Source organism: Antechinus flavipes, chromosome 2 (genome assembly GCF_016432865.1).
Source record: "Antechinus flavipes isolate AdamAnt ecotype Samford, QLD, Australia chromosome 2, AdamAnt_v2, whole genome shotgun sequence".
Classification (NCBI taxonomy): Eukaryota; Metazoa; Chordata; class Mammalia; order Dasyuromorphia; family Dasyuridae; genus Antechinus; species Antechinus flavipes.
In genome coordinates this window covers 248,017,188-248,039,972 of record NC_067399.1, presented here as the reverse complement: position 1 = coordinate 248,039,972, position 22,785 = coordinate 248,017,188, and the positions used below count along the sequence as shown (strand labels likewise).

The window sequence follows — 22,785 nt, the reverse complement described above, 5'->3', positions numbered from 1 at the left end:
GCACATGGAGATCTGACGGCTGATGCTGTTTGCCCAGGGCCATGCTAAAGTGCAGGGACCCAGCACTGGCAGCTGCTTGCTTTGCTTAAACATCCAAACAGCTGGCATTTGCCTGTTTTCCTGGATCTACCCTGAAGCATGTGGATGTCTGGCCCTTGGAAGTTGCCTTAAATATGGGAGGTCTAGTCCCTGAAGATTGCATGGTTGTGTGGGGCTGCTCTGAAAGACATAAAAGTGTGGTTGCTGGAAGTTACCTGTTAACTCAGAACACTATGCCAGGTGGGGCTGGTATTAGAAGCTGCCTGTTTGCTCAGGCACCTGCAAGATTGGCATTGCCTGTTTGGTAGTAACAATGAAGCATGTGAAGTCTGGATATTGGGGATTGCTTCTTTGCTTGGGGCTATGCTGAAGCATATAGCAGTTCTCAGAGCTAGAGTCTGCCCAAGTCGCTGGCTATGCTGAAACCCATGGTGGTTGTGATGGGGCAGGGGGCATTTACCTAATACAACCTTGGGGATTAACATTTATTGCTGGTTTGCTGGTACATTCCTCTCCTGAGGACAGATTTTGCCTGAGACAGATTTTTCTTGCCAATATTGCAAGTTTCTTGAGCTCAAAGATTGTTTCACCCTATCTTTTTGCTGTTTCTGCTGCTCCAGGATTTGTTTTGGGAACTTTTATAGTTGATTGGAGATGAACAAGTATGATAATTTACTATTTATTCCACCATCTTTACTTCCCTATAGATTTTTTAAAAGATCATCCCAATATAACTGATTCACTTTCACATTCTCTATATAGTCCTCTTCTGTCATAATAATAAAATGTCTTATCATATTTCTACAAAGAAACATAAATGGTTTAATATTATTGAGTTCTGCATGATTTTTCTTTCATATTTACCTTTTTATGATTTCCTTGCATTTTGTATTTATAATGATATTTTCTATTCATCTCTGTTCTTTATATCAGGAATTCTTGAAAGTCCTCTATTTCATTAAATATTTTTTTTTCTCCTGGAGATTATACAGTTTTTCTGAGGAAGTTTTGGTTGTAATCTTATATCCTTTGCCTTCTGGAATAACATTCCAAGACTTCCATTCCTTTTCCATTATAGGCTCCTAAACTTTTGTGTGATCCTGACTGTGGTTCCATAATATTTGAATGCTTTTTTTTCTGGCTGCTTGAAGTATGTTTCACTTTGATGTGGAAGTTTTGGAATTTGGCTATAGAGTTTTATTATTGCGATTTCTTAGAGATGATCACCTTTCAGGTTCTATTTTACCCTAAGCTTCTAAGATATCTGGGTAGTTTTCCTTGTTAATTTTTCTTAAGATGATATCTAGGCTTTTTCTTTGATCATGACTTTCAGACACTTAATTATTATGTCTTCTGGATCTATTTTCCAGGTTTCTTTCCAATGAAATATTTTACATTTTCTTTCATTTTTAATTTTGACTTTTAAAAATCATTTTGGTATCTCAGTCTCATTTAGTTTCTCTTTCTCAATTCTAATTTTTAAGGAATTATTTTCTTCAGTGAGCTTTTGTACTTTTTTTTCCCGTTTGGTTAATATTCCTCTTCCTCTTTAAGGAGTTATTTTCTTCATTGAAGTCTGTAACCTCTTTTTCCATTTGTCTAATTCTGTTTTTTTTTTTTAAAGTATTTTTTCTTCAGTGTTTTTGTGCTTCTTTTTACGAACTTGTTTGTTTGTTTGTTTGTTTTGTTTTGTTTTGTTGCTGAGGCAGTTGGGGTTAAGTGACTTGCCCAAGGTTACGTAGATAGGAAGTATTAAGTGTCTGAGGCCAGATCTGAACTCAAGTCCTCCTGACTTCAAGGCTGGTGCTCTATCCACTATGCCACCTAGTTGCCCCCATCTTGTAATCTTTTCATAATTTTCTTGCATTGCTCTAATTTCTTTTCCTAATTTTACCTTTGCCACTCTTATTTGATCTTGAAAGTCATTTTTAAAAGTTCTTTCAGGAATTCTTGTTGACTTGTTTTGAATTCCTGCTTAAAAAAAGCTTTGCCTTCAATTTTATTATTATTATCTTTTTTTCTTTTATGAGGCAATTGGGGGGTTAAGTGTCTTACCCAGGATCAAACAGCAAGAAATTCAGATTTGAACTCAGCTTCTCCTGACTCTGGAGCTGGTACTCTATCCTCTGTGTCATCCAGCTGTCCTATTTTTTTGTTTGTTTGGAGGATAATAGTGGGGAAAGCTTAGATGCTTTCTCTTTTCCAACCTCCTCCCTCAAGTTTTGATGTCAATGGCTTTTCCATTTTGTCAAATTTTGTTGTTGTTGCTGTTAAAAAGTGCCTCCTTTCCCCTTGGCTGACATTGTTGGGTTTATCAAATATTGTAATAGTATGTTTGATTGCTTCAAGTTTGTCTTGTCTATTCCATTGATAATTTTTTTTTCATTTTTTAATCATTTATCAAATCATTTTGGTGATTACCATTTCTTAGAAGAGTTTGAAAGCTATCTTCAAGATTCTTTTTTGTTTTTAGGTTGTTTTCCTTTCTCCTTAATTTTTGACCTTCTGTTTTTCAGATGAATTCTATTATTTTGTTTAATTCTTTAAATTTACTCATTAGTAATTTAATTGTTATACCATGAAATTGATGAATTAATTGGTATAATATTGTCATTTTATTATATTAGTATGATCTATGTACAATTAATATCTCTAAAATTTTTGCCCTGTTTTTTCTTTTGTTGTATTGATATAATTCCTGTTTTAGGAATTTGGTTTTGGTATTTGGAATCTGAGAAATTTAATTATTCTGAATGAGATTTCTTTTTTGTTATTACTTCCTTTCAGGTTTAGTCACACACACACACACAAACACACACACACACACACACACACGTCTCGTGGGTTTTTATGAGTTTATTTTACATCTAGTTACTTTCTTAGAATTTAATTAGTTTTAGTTGAATTTCTAGAGATCTTCTAAATAGATGAGAACATCAGCTGCAAAAAGCAATACTTTTTGGTTTTTTTGTGTATTTTCTGTTTCTTCCTTACTGTAATAACTAACATTTCTAGAATTCCAACATAATAGTGGTAACAATGGCATGACAACTTTATCCCTGATTTTATTGAAAAAACTTCATTTTTTCATTGCATTACATATAATACTAGGACTGAAATTTAGATATTGTTTACAATAATGAGAAGTCTGTTTATTCCTTTGCTTTATAATTTTTTTTTAAAAAGTGTAAATGTAAGTTTTAGTTTATCAAAAGTTTTTTGTATCCAATGATATAATCAAGTAATCTTTCATTGTTTTTGTTATCAATATGGTCCATTATAATTATAGTTTTCCTAAACTGAACAAAACTTGCATTCTTGGCCTAAGTATAATTTGGTCACAATTTGGTTACATAATCTGTTAAATATTTGTATACCTTTTTAGTAATATAGTATTCAATATATTTGCATATATATTGATTTAGCGATATTGGTTTATGCTTTACTTTTTCATAAATATACATCCATTTTATTTTAATTTTAAGTATTATTGGCAAATAATTGGGTGAAATAATTTTTAATAATTTTCTTTAAGTCCTTTAAAATTTTTGAGTATATTAATTTGATTTTCCTTTTTTGTTTATTCAGATTAACCATGTCTTTTATTAATATTTATTCCTTAAGAAAATAAAGCTCAGCTTTATTTATCAAGCCAGTGAATCTTTTTTATTTTCAAAATTTCTATTTTCATGTATAAATGTTTTAATTGTAAAACTAACTACCCTTTCTCTGTGTAACACTAATAGATAAAGTTGTGGAGAGTACATTTAACTAAAAACAAATGTCACTGCCTTTTCTTTTCTATCCTAGCCATCAATTTGTCACTGAAGATGCAATCAACTTCAGTACAATAATTAGCCCATTGTTATACCTTAGGATCTATAAAACAACCTCTGAAACTACTGGGTCTGTGTCCTTTGCTACTTTAGGAAGTTTAAATAAATAAAAAGTTAGGATCACAATTGTTCAGAGGCCTCAAAAATTTTCTAATATTTAAGTAGAGCTTGGCTCTCCACCTTAAATTTCTATTTATCTCTAGCTAACTATAGGCTCCCTTGGTGATTGAGACAAAATTCAGGTTACCAGGAAACATTTGAAGGCTTTTAGTAGGCATTAGGAGAAAAAGTTGAAGAAGAATAGACTTTCTGAAACTTCCCTTAGTCTGAAGAAGTGGAAATAACCTCGGGCATTTGACAGAATCTTCTGCTCTGAGATGACTGTAAAGCCATTTGAGCCTTTCAGCTTCTCCTTTCACTCTTATAATTCAATTGCACTTTCTCTTTTTGGCTATTGTCCCTGTTACACATATTCTCTTCTGCTCAACTCTTGAGGTCCCTACTCCTTTGCTTTTCAATACCAGAGTTTCAAATTAGTTTGCTTTTTTTTAAAAAATAAAAAACCTAGAACACATGACCAACATCCAGAAAATCTGAACATTCTTTCTGTGTGGCATAAGTTCATGTCATACAGTGGTTTTCATTCATTTATATATTGGTTCAAGGGCTTTTTTATCCTGAGTTATGTTGTCTTTAATTGTTCAATAATACTTGATAGCTAGTTCTGTTCTCTAAATGATTCAAATGAGAAGTCCGATCTCTAGAATTATGAGATCTTTTATTCCTTCAACCTCCCTAAAATTGTTTTCTGTACTTAGCAAATGTACTGAGATCTGTTTGTCAGAGTACATAGGCCTGAAATTTATGCATTGAATTGCATAATTGAAATGAAGTTGCAATGTAATTAAATGCTTTTCCAAATGCTTTGCACTAAAGAATCTTTGAAAAAATCTCTATGGCACGATTTATAGTCAAATCAGTAATTAACCTTTTTGTTTCTCTAGAAAGATATAAAACTCTCACTGAAGTGGAAAAACAACAATAACAAAATACCTCTACTCTCCAGTTCCAAACCTAAGATAATTTTCTTTTTCTCTAACCTGAGCAGGAATACAACCTCCATGATCTTTAGCAACTTAGTGCTCCCATATATCTCCATATGCTTGTGGGTATATCTATGTATCCATAGATATAAAACACTTGGGAAAGTGTCTGGCTAATAATAAGTACTATTTAAATGTTAGCTATCATTATTATTATTAGCTACTATATATGAAAATCAGATAAATGGATAAGTACATAATTAAATTACTGGAGAAAATTCAACATCAAAACTATGAAAATAGATGAATACATATCTATTTACCTTTCTATTTGTTTATAGACTGATATGTTTTTTTTTGAATTTTTGTCATTGTTCTAATTTTTTGATGAAATTATTGTTTCTATGATTTGTCCTTCGATAAACATTCTTTAGAAATACCTAGTCTCCACATGTAAGCTTGAATATTTTAATTTTTAAAAGTATGTTGTGGCTGGTGAAAGTTGAAAACATATTTAATATTACTTTTTATATTTGCTTATGAATTTTTCATGTCCATACACAAGTCAATTTTTGGAAATTTGCTTTGGAAAGCTGAGAAATATGGATGTATCTTTTGATTTTCACTTGGTAATCACTCAAGATAAATCATGTCTAACTATTCCACAATTCTATTTAGATTTTTTATTGTTCATATCTTTTTTCTTAAATTTATCTTATTTAAGAACTATTCTAAGATTCTAAAACTTTCAGTTTTGCTTTCTATTTTTCCCTGTAATTTTATTAACTTCTCTTTTAAGTAATCATGATATTCTATTCCATTGCATATCTAAAATATACATGATGTTGATATATGTGTTGCTTTATATAAGATCATAACGTGATGCATAATACATTTTGATTTAATGCCTCATTCTATGAATATAATATTTATATTTCAATTTTTTGTAAGCAACATAGTGCTAGATTCTGTTATAGTCTACTATATTCTTCCATTTTGTGGCTGAATTCATAGCATTCACAATTATACTTATGTTTGTTTTCTTCCACAATATCCTTTTTGTTATTGTTATTTGTTTTCTTTTTGACTCTTATGTCCTTCTGAATCCTTTCCCCCATTCTTTCCCTTTCCACTAGAAATATTCCTTATTAGAATTTTTAAGAAGGGGAAATAATCAGATGCTATACTCAATGTCCCATATTTGTGGACTCCTACTTTTGCAAAGAAATGGACTGACATATTTGTTCTTTGGGGTTATGTTCATTATATTCTCAGATTTTTTTTTCTTTTTGTTTACTGCCACTTTGCAAAGATGTCAGTCATTAAATACTTATTAATTAATGTTTAAGCTAACAAATACTTATGTACAGATAAGCTAAATAGAGAATAGGAAATAACAGAAGGAAGGCACTAGAATTAAGAGGGACTAGGAGCTTCCTCTTGTTTAAAGTGGAATTTTGGTTGGAACTTGAAGTGAAAGTAGGGAAGCCAAGAGGTGAAGATAAAGAAGGAAATCATTCCAGGAATTGGGGACAGTCAGCAAAAATGTCCTGAGTCAAGGAGTGAAATAGAAAGGAGGCCAGTGTCACTGAATGAGATCTGAGAAGACTAAAAAGATGAGGGACTAGGTTGTGAACACCAAATAAATGATTTGGTATTTGATCCTGGAGATGATACAGAATTGTTTAATTGGAGTTTAATGAATACGAAAGCTGACATGATTGTACTTATACTTTAGGAACATCATAGATGAATGGAGGGTGTGATGAAATAGGGAGATTCTTGAGTCAGGCAGACCCATCAGCAGGCTTTTGCAACATTCCAGAAGAGATATTATAAGGGGTTTCCACTAGAGTAGTCTCAGTGTCAGAAGAGAAATTGGGATACATTCCAAAGATATAATAAAGATGATTAAAAAAATAGACTTTGAGAACAGGGAGGTGGTATTGATAGCAAGAAGTCAAGGATGACACCTAGGTTGAAAGCCTGGAGGACTGTTGTCCTCTTCTGTAATAGGGTAGTTTGGATGAGGGGAAATTTTTGGATGTATGAGTTTAAGGTGTTTACTAGTTTGAGATATCTGAAAGGCAGTTGGGGATAAGAAAATAGAAGTCAGCAGAGAGCTAGATTGGGCTAGATAGATTTCAACATAGATGTTAATTAAATCAATGGAATCTAATGAACTTAAGAAATAAAGTAGTACTGAGGGAAATGAGAACACTTCTTTTCACCCTTCCCAGACCCTAATCACCCTAGGTTCTATTTTTTTCTCCTTTGTTCACCTTTATTCTCTTCCCTTTGTATTTCACTGAAAGTATATGTATGGATGTGGTCTATTCCTTTGCCTAGTCCATGTAAGAATGACATTGGTAAGATCCCTATTTCTCCTTCCCCACTTGTTTCTTCATGATTATGTCCTCTTTGTTCTGCATCTTAAAATATTCTATTTTATGATTTTTTCAGTTTTTTATAGTTGCATTTTTGTGTATAATTATGACTGAAATTCTTTGGTACTTGAATTCTCTCATTGCTTAAAGTATTTTTTTTTCTGTTGCTTGAAAGCTATATTTATGACTGGTATTTTGGCTATGGTATGTCTATTTTGTCTACAACATTGTTGGGATTTTTTCATTGTCTTTCAGGAGATGATTTGTGGATTCTTTCCATTTTGCTCTTTTGACCTAATCTGAACATTTTTCCTTTCCTTTTCTCCTTTTTTTTGAAAATCCAGGTTTTTCCTTTGCTTATGACTTTCAGTGTCTATCCATCATATATTTTCAAAGTAAATTGTTTTTGACAGTGAGTACCTTATATGTTTTTGCCAAATTTCAGTCTTTTGGATTTATTCTAATATTTCTTGTCTCACTAAATCACTGAATTTTGTTTGCTTCATTCTATTTGTCATGATGTCCATTGGTTGGTTAAGTTTTTGCACCTTTTTGTTTCAGCTTTTTTTTCTCAAAAATTCTAATTTTATTTTTTAATCTCTTGTTTCTTCCCATTCCCTTCTGATGATTTGTCATTCTTTATTTCTTCAGACCTTTGGCAATTATACTAATGTGCATCGAGAATGTCTTGATAGAAATGTTATACAAGTTATATTTATTCTGAATAACTATAAATTAGTCACTTAAGATTTACTAAGTGCTTTAATTTGGCAAGTACTATGCTAAGCACTGGAAATAAGTACCTTCCTTTAAGCTTACATTCTAAGACAAGAGGAAGAAAAAGGAAGTAACTTGCATAGGGGCATCATAGAGGAAGTTAGAATACAATTTAGAAAGAAAAAAATCCCATGCTGTTTATTCTGTTCTGAAGAACAAAATTTTCTCTACCTTCTGAGTTAATTTTATTCGTTTTTTTTTTTTTTAGCATTAACGAGTTATACTTTGTCAATGTTTTTTTTTTTTTTTAGTATCTATTAATATGAACAATTGGTTTAGTATATTTTTGTTTTTAATGTGATAAACTAGGTTAATTTTGCTTAACCAGTCTCATATTCACCTAGGAATCATCCTGAATTACTCATTCTCTCTTTCCACCTAGCTCCCCATGTCCAATTTGTTGCCAAGGCTTGTGGATTTTATCTCTGCAACATTTCTGGATATATATCCTTCTCTCTTCTGATACTGACACCACTTTAGCACAGGCCCTCATTACTTCACACCTGGAGTAGGTGAGTCTGCCTACTTCATCTTTCTCCACTCAAATCCATCTTTCATTCTTTCCATGGCTTTCCTAAAGTGCAAGTCCAGGCACGTCAACCTTCCCCCCTCCCTCTCCCCTCTCTTCCCTCTCCTCTGGTGGTTTCCTTTTGCCCATTCTTACCTTCCCAGTTTTCTCACACCTTCCTTCTGGGTTAGACTTTTAAGGGCTTTGAATGTTAGACAAAGCTGTATTTGCTTCTTTTGAAGCAAAAGGAAACCAGCCTCCAACTTGTTTCTTAGAACAAGACACTCCATTCTTGTACTCCAAGCATTCCCTTAGATTGACTCCCATTCCTAGAATGTTCTTTCTCCTTTACTCTGAGTACTGACCTCTCTGGATTTTTTTTATGTCTCAACTAAAACCTACTTTCTTCAGGAAGTCTTTTCTATCACTTCTCAATTCTAGTGTCTTCCCTCCTTTATTATCTATATATCTGTATCCTGCACAAAATTTGCTTTGTATATATTCCCATGTTTTCTTTTACACTGAGGACAAGCACTGTCATTTTTCTTTTTTTTTTGTTATTTCTAGTGTTTAGGACAATGCCAGGCACATAGTAGGTACTTAATAAATGCTGACTGATTGATTGGAAGTTACCACCTCTTGGTGATAGTATCCTTTAAATTTTTTAGAGGACCCTCTACCGTTTTAATTGACTTTAAAACTGTAATAATCAATCTTGGCCTTCATTTTTCAAAAAAGGACTGCCTTAAAGGAAAAAAAGAAAAACTGAAACAGAAACAGAAAAATATATATACTAATGCACCTCCCTGAAGGAATGATAGCATGTGGGAACAAAAACAAGGAATCCAAGATTAAATTTCACCTTCATCCCCGTTAGAAAGCCCAAGTCCGTATCTAAGTGATCAGGTATATCCATCTGGGAGATGACACCAATTTTTAAATTTTTTCATTGATTCTGACTGTAAAGAGATAACCACAGGAAGGACCAGTATGAGGAATACAAAATAGAAAATGGCACAGTCAAGCCTTCGAGGAATTTATATTCTGATAGGGGGAGGGGAGAAGGCAAATAATACATATAAAAGAAAAGGGGTCTGGGATGGGTATTCTGAGAAATCACAAGGATGGTAAGTAGAATGGGAATGGGGAAGGGAGGAGACAAAACACATAAGGGATATGAATGAGGGAAGCAGGAGGTAGTTACGTATACTCTGCTATGGTCAGAACTTTTCTGGAATACTGTTACTGTGTTGTTCTGTGCATCTCACTTTGAGGACATTTACATATTGTAGTCCAGAGAATGATGGCTTTGATTTCAGAAGGGTGGGCTTCATGCTGTATAAGAATTGGTCAAATGAACCATAAATCTTTACTAGGTAGAAGAGAAGACAGTTGTGTAGATTAAGAGGATAGACATGTTCTATTAGATCTTGGAAGATAACAGATTTCCTGTCCCTGAAGAAAGGACAGCCATTTATTAAACATATAATACAAAAGATGTCTAACTATAGGTTGGACAAGAAATTTGTGCTCCGTTCTAACTCTGAGATTCAGTGATTTCATGGCAGGAAGGCTATAAAATGGTCTTTTGTCTTTTTATTTCATTGATCTAATATTCCTTACCATCAGCTTTTGGGTTCATTTTAGCAGTATCCTTTGCCTTCTCAAGAATCATCAGAAGTGGGTAGAGGTCATCAGGCTTGACAAATCTCCAGAAAGCTTCATCACACGCTAGATTTATTCTATAGGAAGATATATCATTCTCCTTACTCTTCATGTCAGGTCCATACAAGGTCATCTTGGTTTCCCCTAGCAGATTATCTACCAACAACCACTATTTCTTTCTTCTTCTGAGTAGATGGTGTCTCTTCTGAATCATGATCCCTGAACTTTGGAGTCAGAAAGACCCATCTTCCAGTTTTCCTCATCTACAAAATGAAAATAATAATAGCAGCTATCTCACAGTATTGTTGTAAGGATTAGTACTTTTCTGCCAGACATAATACAGATGGAAGTTGCCTTCATATTGTCTGTGAGGTCTCAGTGTTGAACAAATAACAGGCATCTTCTATCTTGCCTTCCTTTTTTGTTGTTTTAACATTGCTCATGTTACCCTATTAGACTATAAGTTTCTTCAAGGTAGAAACTTTGTTTTTTTAATTGTAGGGTTTAATTCATTGTTTGCACTGTATTGCTGAAATAAATATTGGAAGTTGAATATAAATATACACAGAGCTTAGGACCATATAGAATGTCTTGTATTATCTAATTAAATTCATCAAACATTTATCAAGGTCCTACTACTATGCTATCAAGAAACATACATTCTCTTATGAGATATAATATGTAAACAAGAAGAAAGAAAAATATAAGCTAATGTGAGGGAGAGAAAGCAACTAATAAAGACCCAAAAAAATCTTCTTATAGGAAGTGACACCTATGCTGAATTTTTAAGAAAGCTTAAAAAGGAGGTGAAGGTAAGGAGGAAATGTGTTCCAGGCATAAGGGATGGCCAATGCAAATGCACAGAACTGGGACATGAGTATCAAATCCAGTGACTAGGTGGATTATGAGGTGTTTTTTAACATTAGGGAATCTTAAAAACAGGCATATGTAATAATGGACTCATGCTTCAGTTCGTATCAATTTTATATTATGAAACACTAAAATTATTAACTGTCAAAAATAGAAAAACTCTGATATTAATTTTTAGAATCCAGGTAAAACTATTTTTAGCATTTTCTATCATATATATTACATTATATTTTCTATAAGACCATAGAAGAGAAAATATGCATAGTGAACAGAAAGCTATTTTCAAATGCATGAATATCTGAATTCATGACCTTCCTGATACATAGTGGTTATTGTCTCTGGGTAAGTTACTTAACTTCTCAAATGTACCGGTCAATTCTTAGCAGTATAAGTTGAAAAGAATTTCACTGGTAAAGGAAGTTTCCACATCAGCAAATTCCCTATCCCAATGAAAGCAGTGAAAACTCCTTCTCAAACATAACTCTCCATTTTTGCACCTTTGCATTGCTTGAATCCCAGTCCCTTACTTCTACCTCTTGGTTTTCCTGGCTTTTTTTTTTCACAATTCAGCTCAAATCTTATCTTCTGTTGAAAGCCTTTCCAAATTCCCTTAGTATATATATACATACATATATATATATATATGTGTGTGTGTGTGTGTGTGTGTGTGTGTGAGTGAGTAAGGTATTTTCATGTTGTCTCCCCAATTAGAATGTAAATTTGGCAGTCTTTGACTGGTGTTTAGCACAATGCCTGGTACATATTAAGCACTTAAATGCTTATTGACTAATCCTTATAATTATATAATTATATAATTTATTTAATATAGCTCATATAATTATATTATGTAGATGATTAAAATTAACTTTGAATTTTCAAAAGATCTGATTTTTAAAAATGTATAATTCAAAATGAAAAAAGATTATCTAAGCCAGTCTTCTTGTTTTAACAGTGTGCAACTAGACCAGAGTAGTTTATTTCCCATTATGAAGAAATTGAATTTATATCGGTCATTACCTCTCTGCTCCACAAGATGGACCTCTTGTGACATTCAATGCTTTGTTCCTTCCCAAATCACTAAGCAACAACTAAAAAAAGTTATTCATGGATGGCTCAATTTTGAATTCCCTGTAATTTAAACAAATGTACTTTTTAGAAGTCAGTGTAATGTACTGTTCCTTCTGACAGCATGTATTTTAGTAACAGCTTAATGGGTGTAACCAAAGATTTGCTTCTGTTAAATTGAAACAAAACATATTTCACGGGTAATGGCAAGAATTAGAAGTTATTTAAGAGGATCCAAGTTATTGCTTCAATAATTTAAGTGCATATTGCTATTTTAATCCTTAGTAAAGATGATTAATACAAAATGAATACCTCACTAATATGTTGAACACCACTCACTAATTGACAATTTCTGGTCAATTTTGATAATATAAAATTCTTATCTAATAAATGTTGGAAATGATTTATCTCCAAAGCATCAGGATCTTATTTTAGGTATTGAAAATAAGGTCAAAATTAGCATTAAGAACTCAAGAGGACAAATGATAGCTAATAGAATTTTAAAATTTAAAACTAGAAGAGACCTACCTGATACCTGAGTCAAAATTCCAGCCCAGGCTCTTTGATTCTAAAATCCAGGACACATATTACTTCTCACCAATTCTCTTGCCTCAAGTCTTTCCCCACCCTACACTATACTTCACTTAGTTGTCAAGAATCTTTTTCTAAAATTCATTTCTATCCATATCATCTCTCTACAGACTGAATTCCTGTAACTCCCTATTATTTTTCCTGGGTCAAATATAAATTCCTCTGCTTGTCATTCAAAGAGTTTTATAACTTGGCTTCTTCTTTTACCTTTTCAGGGACTTCTTCATTTTATTTCTCCCCTCCTCCATTCCATATATTCTATGATCCAGCTAACCTGGTTTGTTTTGCCATTACTCAAACAGGACATTCTATCTGCCATCTCTTCAAAATTAAAGAACAAATTAACTGGAATCAAAATGAGAAAGCTATGTTCTTGTCAGTCCCTTGCGCTCACTGTTCCTCATGCCTGGAGCGTTCAGTTCCTTCACCCTAGCCTATTTCTTTGTCTTCCTTCAAAACTCAGCTCAAATTCCACCTTCTTCAGGAGGCCTTTCTTAGTCTTCCCAGATACTAATGCCTTTCCTTTTCATATTACATTCACAAATTTTATATCTATCTATCTATCTATTTATCTATCTTGTATGAAGCCTAGATATTTACATGCTATCTCCCCCCATTAAAATGTATACTCTTTAATAGCAGGAACTGTTTTTGTTTTATTTGTTTTGTTTGGGATTTTTTTGGGGGGGTAAGAAAGGAGGTATTATCTTTCTGTTTCCTCAACATTTAGCATAGTGCCTGACACAAAGTAAACACTTTAATACTATTTGCTTATTAACTAACAGCTGGTAGGCAAAATAATTCTTATTTCTTAAAGGAGCTGCCAAATGTGATAAATTATCTAACGAAAAATATTATGATTTTATAACAGGGGTCTGGTCAATGAGCCCTGGCTCTCTGAGCATATAGTGAGAAACTCACAAGGTTGTAGCATTCAACTTCACCAAAAAATGAAAGACCCAATATCATATTCACAAAGCTACATGTCAGCCTTGGAGGGAACAGGGGCAAGAGGCCTCTTCCTTACAATATCATCTCTCACTGAAAATTATCAGACCTTTTAAAAGGTCCAATTCAAGAAGGAAGAAGATGAGTCTGACAAAGGTCTTTTGAAGTCCCTACTTCTGGGGACCTATTTCTGGTTCCACAATCACATGCAATCAAAGAGGTTGTCATCCACTATATAGTGAGCAACTGGAACGAGTTACAGAATGTCTGCAAAACTCCAGTCTCTTCCAGGGAACTTCCATTAAATGTTGTCATGTCTTTCCAAGAAAATTCCCCAGCTTTTTTCACATAGAAATTGTATAAGTGACACTTTCCACCTGCTCTTAGGTCTAGCCTCATTGGTAAATTATAAAGCTAACTTAATTGATTTTGATTATTGGTGTTGGTTTTTAATCTTTGTTATTTTCAAATAAGCATAAATCATGAACTAATTATCTTAACATGACAAAATTTTTTTTATTAAACTTATCTTTCTCCTAAGTTATATGGAATCTAATAAGTCTGTATTTAGAAGAATGGAAATTTATTTTGGCAGAATTAGAGAGACAGGGATTCTTGGATAAGGCTAAATGGCTTTTCAGATTGCAGATGGCCCTCTGCCCAATATTTCTAGGGCACAGGTCCAAAATTCTACCAGAAGGGATTCATTCTCTTGCATTTTTACCTTTGAATCTAAAAAATTACCCAGGGAGGTATAAGTTCATTTTCATTCCATATGTAGCTGTTTTTAGATAGCACCCTTTCTGGAAATCAGATGGAAGCCCTGCAGAAAAAAACAACAACAAAGGAACAATGCATTGATTCCTAAGAACTATGAAGAAAGACAATCTTCTCATGTTGGATGAATCTTCTGTCTTTTGCCCTTTCTCTATTTGACCCCTAAGTATAAATATCATTTATATGTGGAAAATTAAAAAACCTGCATATTTATACTGTTTTTTTTCAGGCCTCCAGTTTCTTATTTATTATTCTTACATAGTTTGTGTGCCATGATATTGCTGTCACTTCCAATTCTGTAGGCCTCAAACAAGCAATTATCTAACTACTTCCTAACTTTCCTTTTCCTTACAGATTCCTCTTCCCAGCTAACTCATTTTTGTCAGTAGTAACATTTTCCTTTTTAAACTCACAGGCTAGAAATCTTGGAACCATTCTTAACCATTGACCTTTCCTCTCTTTACTGTGTCCTTCCTTCAAAATGTCTCTGATCTGATCTTTTTTTCTCCATTCCTACTAAGACCTACAACAGGCCTTATCACATTTATTACTATTTCTTGACTATCACTACACTTTTCTAAAACTAATATCTTTGGCCCTACACTATTTTCTCACCTTGATTATCCAGCATAGTACTAATAGATCCTTATCTATTATTCAGCTTTATTTCCTACAACTCAATACTATGTACACGCTCTGCTTTCCTTAAACCGGTTATTTCATTATTCTTTACACAGCTCTGAATTTTGTCTCCAAAAAATTTTCAGCTTTCTTTTTATGTGTCTTTCCCCATTAGTATGTAAGTTCTTTAAGGGTAAAGACTTTCTTTTTTGCTTATGTTTATATTCTCAGCACTCAGCACATAATATTTAAACAAAGTAAATACTTAAGTAATGCTCTAATTTCTATTCTCCTTAGCAGAGATTCTTAATTTAGGCTCCATGAACTTGATTTAAAAGGTATACATATATATTTTTTTCTAACTATATTTTGGGTCTTCTATCTTTCACCACTGTCACAAAGGTTCATGACATACAGAAAAGGTTACCTGATCCTATTGAGAAGCATGATTTATTGGAAAGAGCACTGACATGGAAATAACGAAGACCTGAGTTTCAACCTTCCTCTGACACTTAGCGATGTGACTAAGTCACTTAACTTCCATTGCTTAGTTTCCCTATCTGTAAAATGGGAGACAACAACAAAAGCATGTACTTCTCAGAAGTGTTGGGAGAATCAAATGACATCACAGGTGTAAAATATTTTCAAAGCCTTAAAATCCTATATAAATGTCAACTATAATCACCAGTATACTTATTATCCAACCTATCAGACTTAACTCGTCTCACCTCTTTTGTGTAGTCTTTTGTGTTATTTCAGTCCTTTTTGAATCCTCTTTGAATTCCTTTTATACTTATAGTTAGAACTACAATTCAGTAGTCAGTTATTTGCTATTTCATAGAATCAAAGAAGCTCGGAAATCACCTATTCCAACTCCTTCATTTTACAGCAAAAGAGAGTTTACAAACTCCAGAGATCTTTAACTGTTTTTATTCTAAGTTCCTTGAGGTTGTCAATGGTTTCTCTTATACACCTCACAGTGTATATAGAAGACATTCAAATATTTAATTATTTCACAGTTTTGCTGAGTGCCAGCCATGTTCCAATCTTCTAACTTTTGTACCTTTTACAAATTTGCCTCAATGATATCTACTATTAACTAGTAAATCAAATTTAATTTGAATATAGTAGGTAATAAAAGATATTAAATAATGTTAAGTAGAATGGAATTTTTGATGGCTAATACTAGCATAATATTTACAACTTAACTGTAAAAGAAGGGAAAATCTACCCTACACATATCCAAATCTTCACTATCAGTTAAGATTTGAATGCCAAGTTTGGGAGGTTTATCTAGGTTCAAGACCTGAACAATGAATCCCTGTCCATCATTGTGCCTCCTCACTTGAAACCTAGGCTACTAACTCTGCTGCATCATCCCATCCATTACATGGATAAAAGAATATATTAAAACAACAACAACAAATACATACTATGACTCCTGGGCAAACACTAAATTGTTTCCTTTATCTAATGTATTGAAGATCAAATGGAATCATTTTCAAAGTTGACTTTTTTTTGAAAATAAAATATAGCATTTTAATTGTCAGCTAATTTAAATTTAGATTTTATCTTGTTTTCGGTTAAATTTATATTCTTATACCTCATCCTGGTAATAAAGGTGATCCAGATGGTTCTCAAAAGCTCAGCAAGCAGAACACAAACTCTCCTGGGTAGTTCTCCAGAGTTGGAAATCGTTCTGAGTACAGGTTCAACTGTGATGTTTTTGTTGATGGGTCTGGTGCCACCAGAATTCAAAATTCTGGTCACCAGATGATGATGATTATTTTTTGGCCATTCACAGCTCATGAAAACTACAGTAAGACACAGATGAGTTTCCATCATTGTCATTGGAAGGAGCTCCCACATGAATATAAATATCAATCTTAGCCTTCTTTATATTCTTATTTTACTATTATTATAAATAAAACAGTACCCAGGTGTGAATCTAGCAGAATTGTGGTTGCTTCTGTTTTCAACACAGGCTAACAGATGTCATAATAATGTGTCAATTTGGCAGGGGAAGGAAGTAGCTAGCAATTTTTTGACTTGAATGCCACTACCAAAATCTGCAAACAATCACAAGTATCACTGACAGGTTTAAGGCAATTAGAAAGGGAGAAAGAAAATAGAAGAAAAAGGAAGAAAAAAGATAAGCATGTGGCAAGGTCATAAAATCATGGAGTTATTGATATAGAGGTGGGAGGAGTTTTGAGAGTTAGTATAGCTCAAAATCACACAGGTAAATGAGAGAGCAGAAATCTGAATCCAGAGCTCCTGACTCCAAACTCAGCAGTCTTTCTGCTGTATTATCATATACCTCTATGATGGTTTTTTAAGTTATCATCAATGAAGCAGGGTTTTATATCCTGTTTGACACACCTAAGAATAATGCTTTTCACATTTCAAATACAAAATTTCTTATCCATTTTTACCCTTCTCTTTAAGATCTGATAGACAGCAAAATTTCAAGTATAGTTTCTACCCTCATTTTTCATTCAAGTTAGGTTTTTGTTTATGTGTGTGACAATTGCCTGGTATTAAAATGTGGTGAAGAGTTTGCCTAACTCTGCAAATAGTGTCCAAATAAAAGTTTAAAGTTAATTCTTATTGGAATTTTCTAATGTCATTACTTATTGCTTGGTTAATTGAAATTTTCAATGCATTTGTTCACCTCATGAATTAATGAGAGCTATTTACAGAATCCAGTTTATAGTTCAAGAGCTTACTTATAAGAAAGCCAAAAAAAAAATCCTCAAATAATCCAAAACACCTGGACACAAATACATCTAATGGCTCTCTTCTTTCATTATTTTAGACTCTTAAATTTTGATGACTAAATAGTAGGGTGTGACTAATTTCACTGCTGTTTTCTCTGGTCCAACCCCAAGAAAATGTAAAATCTGTGTTCATTTCCTGCAATAAGTAGTCATTTAATTAAAGAACAAATTAACAGGAATCAAAATGTTGCAGCTGTGTTCTTGTTAGACGTTATATAAAAAAAGAAAATTATAATACATTAAATCATCTTGTATAACATAAACTTAAGTGTTTACAAACTAATCGTGATAAGAATAAAAATGTCTTGTCAACGTAATACTGAATGACAGTGCGTCATACGTCCTTGATGTCGGAGGCCTTGGGATGGTAAAGCCTGTGCATGCACGGCATCTCCTCTTCCCTGCTACGTTGCAGTAAAGTTTGAACAAGTATTAAAGGAGAACAGCAGTTTTCTTCTGGTATTTCTAACTCCAGTCTTTTTCCTCAGCCGATCTTCCCACCCCCATAGGTCACCACTCTTTAGACATCAAAGAGTGAAACACCCTCCAGTGACTCCTCTTGTAGGTAGGTAAGTGTGGCAGAGTTCACCTGTGCAGTCCTGCGTGGCTCACATAAACATCAGGTTATCGTGAGCTGAACTTCGGGGAAGTTCCCTGATGAAAGATCAGTGGTGGTATCAAAAATTGACAAATTCTTCTCAGAAGAAAATCTCTATGGCCTGTGGAATCTAGAAGGAAAAGGAAATATATAAGATTCTTAGCAGGATTTTGCAATATTCGCTCATCCAAGAAATACTAAGGTTTTACAAACTATAAAGTACAAATGAAACACAAAATTTAGATAAGACACATCATCACTGCCCTTGTTGGGAATAAAGTGTAAACACAAATAACTACAATTCTATTCTAGAAAGTAGATGAAAAGTGGAGAGGCAAAACAAAATGCACTATCTAAGGAGAAATGTTACTAACCAAGATTTGGAAAGGGCCACAAGAAAGAGAGAATTTAAGTTTAAAAGAGGGAACCAGAGAGAGGAAAGGGCATTCTAAGCATAGCAAATGCTATGTGTAACAGTGTTTGTTTAGCTAGAACACTGAATGTGAAATGGGCTGAGATAAAACTATAGAGATACAGAAACACAAAACGATGATGGGTCTGGAATGCCAGTCAAAAGAATTTGGTCTCTGGAGATTTCTGAGCAAAAGAATGACATGATGATAACAATAGCAGGGGAGGAGAGTGGGGAAGATGTAGAAAGATCTGTTAAGAAGTTATATTTTCTATATATCAGTAATATCTTAAATTAAAATTTATAGATACCATTTTAGAAATAATGAACTTCCTTAGACTGACTTCAAATAAATTGTAAATTGTTTATAATAATTGAAATGTTATTTGGAATCAAAAGACAATGATATACAATTGTATTAATATCAAACTAATGACCAATATTTCTTATTTTCCTACATTTGACCTTAAGGTCTTTTCAAGTGAAAACTGTTTTAAATTTAGGATGACTCAGGTCTAGAGTATTCAACAGATGTATATCTAAACCCAGTTCTAGACAAAAATGCTAATTTTGTCTCAACTAAAGCTGCCTTAGCAGAATAGTTTACTCCTTTAAATAGCTCTTCAATTTGCAGATTCAGAAAAAAAATTGTTGATAATAATACAAACCAACAACTCTGACCTTGTCAAATGCTTGCTTGATGCATGTACCTCCATTTCATTGCTTTTGTATTCATTTAGTTCTTTACGAATCGCTGCCTAGAAATTCAAAATAGGACATTATTTTTTATTAAAGAAACTGACAAGTTGAAACACATCAAAAAGATGAGTTAACAGACATAAAAAATTTCAGTTGAGAGAATCCAGAGATATTTTCTTTCAAAATCAGTGTTTCTAGAGCAGGAAAGGATTTTAGGTTACCTAAACCCAACTCTCATTTCACAGAGGAAGAAACTGAAGGACTTGCTCAATGTTACATTAACTATTTAGTGGCAGTAGCAGGACTAGGTCACAGGCCTTCTGCTTCCTGACTGAGTACTCTTAAATCCTTATTACTTGTGGACCCCATTGTTACTTGTGTATTGTTTCATTCATTTCTTTCCCTGCTCATTTCAAGGGGATGCCTCCAGCAGTCCCAAGACCTTCATTCTGAGGAAAGAACATGAGAGAAGGACCCAGAGGTCCAAAATAGCCAGTAGCTCTAGTAGAAAGAAAAGGAGCAGAGGAACCTGCAGGAGAGTCCAATATTTTCTCACATTTAAGAGGTCTTTTTCAAGGCTGCTACAAGAGTCATCCTAAATTACTACTCTGCATGACTCTTAAGAACTCATTTGTGATGGATAATGACACTAAAGTTTCTAACAGTAATTCTGTTAATGTTCTATATTAAAACAGACAGATGTTTGTATATCTACATATATTTATTAATTCAACAATTATGTGCTGAAAGGCTATGCAAATGAATAAGATCTAGTAGGATAGAAAATTAGCTCATTTATTTAAAAGATTATTTATACTTTTAGTTCCTATCTTAATTAGTATTACTGCAACTCATGGTCATTAATGAATGTAATTATTAAAATATATATTTTATATATTTTATTTATATGTTTATTTATATACTATATTTATTATATAATATTATATATAATTATATAACAATATAATTATATATTTATTATGTATATTATAATTATAATAATAATATAATATATAATATATTTATATAATATCTAAAATAAAATATATATTAAAAATATGCTCAATAGAGAAACAAAAAGAGGAGAAAAGAACTAGAATCTAAGGTAGCATTTTAAATAGCCTCTTAAGACATTCACAGAATGGCTTGCATGAAGAATTGGAGCATACAGGTATACTAGAATATCATTGTACTCCATGTAATCATGAAAGTGACCATTGCAGAAAATTCTGAGTAATAAAGAATTGATGCAGAGTGAAATGAATAGAACTAGGAAAACTATTTCTACAAGGCTAACATGCAAAGGAAACGACTTTGAGAGATTAATTTCTGATCATAAAAAAGACCAACCATGACTCCAAAGGACCTATGATTCTGAAGCATGTTATATCTGACAGAGAAGTACTGGACAGAAGGTTTGGAATAGGACTGCTATTTGAATTCATTTTGCTTTATTTTGTTTGTTTTTACAGAGTTTTTTTTTTCTTTCTCTTGGATAATGGAGCAGTAGGAGAGTTGGAGAATGTGGCCTAGAAATAATGATACTCCTTCCCCCCAAAAAAGGTCAAATTAAACAGTTTTTTACTGTACAAAAGAGAACAAAAGGAAGTTCATAAGGAAACACAAATAGAACAGTTTTGAAAGTAATATGTAAAATTATATACTTTAAAAAGGCAAGCAGTTTGAAATTGAAATTCATGGTTTTATACAGACTTACTCTTTTTGTGTCCTATTTAGTAGTGTTTAATTTCAAAATAGAATTTAAAGTTAAAAAAGGAATGTTTTCTACGTCCAAATTCCAGTTCTCAGTTTCCAAATTACATTGCAAATATAATATTGATGGAAACATAGTACACTAATTTGTTCATTATTCTTCACTTTCATGGATATCAGAAAAGAGTTTTCTTTTCTGATTTTCTTCTCTGATGGTATGCCTTTGATCTTTACTATACACTCCTACAGAATACGTATTTTTATTTCTGTCCATTGTTTAACATTCAGGAAGCCTTACAAAGAAGCCAACTTATATGGACTTAAGAGAGCCAGTTATTAAAATTTCAATATGAACATTTGATTTAAAAAAACAGCAAATACTACAAATCAGGGATTGGTTTATTGTTTAGTTGATTGTCTAGATTTAGGGAAGTGACAGAGAAAATGTTAATAATGCATATTAAACTTTAAAATCTGCCCTGGGATTTTGAAGAGCTGATTAAAACAATTGCCAGTATATTCCTGTCCTACACTCCAACTATAGGGAAAGTAGTTTCTATTTCAAAGGAGTAGAAGAAGGAGGGATTTCTCCCTTGCATTTCTCAAAAGAATATATTTTATTTGATGATAGCATAAAGGAAATCATCAGTCTATTTTCTCTCCTACTCTCCCTTCCAAATGAAAGGCTGCTGCATATGTGTGTGTGAGAGAGAGAAAGAGAAAGAGAAAGAGAAAGAGAGAAAGAGAGAGAGAGAGAGAGAGAGAAAGAGAGAGAGAGAGAGAGAGAGAGAAAAGCACATTTCCTCTAACCAAGTTCTCTTTCCAAGTTTTATCATGAAGTAGAGATAGCCTTGGATTCCCAAAGGATATGCCAGCACAAAACCTCACTTAGCCTTCTATACTGGAAGAGATTTGAGTCTCCAGGTCAGTGATATGAATTATATGTATCTTTCACCAAAGAACTCAACGATCTAAGTGTGGAGATGGCTCCTCTCTGAAATTTGGTTAGCAGATGATTTATTGTTATGTGTATTTTGCAAGAGCAATTCATGAGATGGTCTACTATATCAAGAAGATATTGATACGTATTAGAAAACAATATTAAAGAAATCAGGGATTTTTGGAAGTGTTAAAGTAAAAAATTTACAGAATCTTTAACCATAAGGAAGAATAGATAATACTGGAATAAAGGTAAGATGACATAGCATATGGGTTGGATGGGAGATATTAACACAATGAAGACACAGAGAAATTTTATATTACTGTTATAATATGGTGAAAAGAATTAGGTTTGGAGTGAAAGGTCTTGGGTTAAAATCCTGACTGCTTCTTACTACTTGGGTAACTCTGGAAAAGTTATTTAACTTTTCTGAGCCACAGGTTCCTCATCTGTAAAATGGGACTGCACTAAGTCATTTACTCTCCAGGTGACCTTGGGGGCCTTCCTGTGTTAAAA

General features: G+C 33.0%; 1 protein-coding gene across 6 annotated transcripts in view; it reads right to left on the bottom strand.

Moving 5' to 3' along the window:
• Window positions 1-14,295: 14,295 nt before the first annotated feature.
• Window positions 14,296-22,785, bottom strand: part of PHACTR3 (phosphatase and actin regulator 3) — a 282,307-nt gene continuing 273,817 nt past the window's right edge. For 5 of the 6 annotated variants that reach the window (XR_007950491.1, XR_007950492.1, XR_007950493.1 and 2 more), the window contains 4 exons: window positions 19,599-19,675; window positions 18,497-18,635; window positions 16,731-16,941; window positions 14,296-14,552 (listed from right to left, as the gene is read on the bottom strand). Coding sequence is in view for 1 of the 6 variants with exons in the window: in XM_051976674.1 (XP_051832634.1) it covers window positions 18,620-18,635; window positions 19,599-19,675 (93 nt within the window). In the remaining 5 variants the exon portion in view is untranslated. Of the gene's footprint in view, window positions 14,553-16,730; window positions 16,942-18,035; window positions 18,636-19,598; window positions 19,676-22,785 lie in introns of those variants that run through there. The other variant, XM_051976674.1, reaches the window with a different exon arrangement.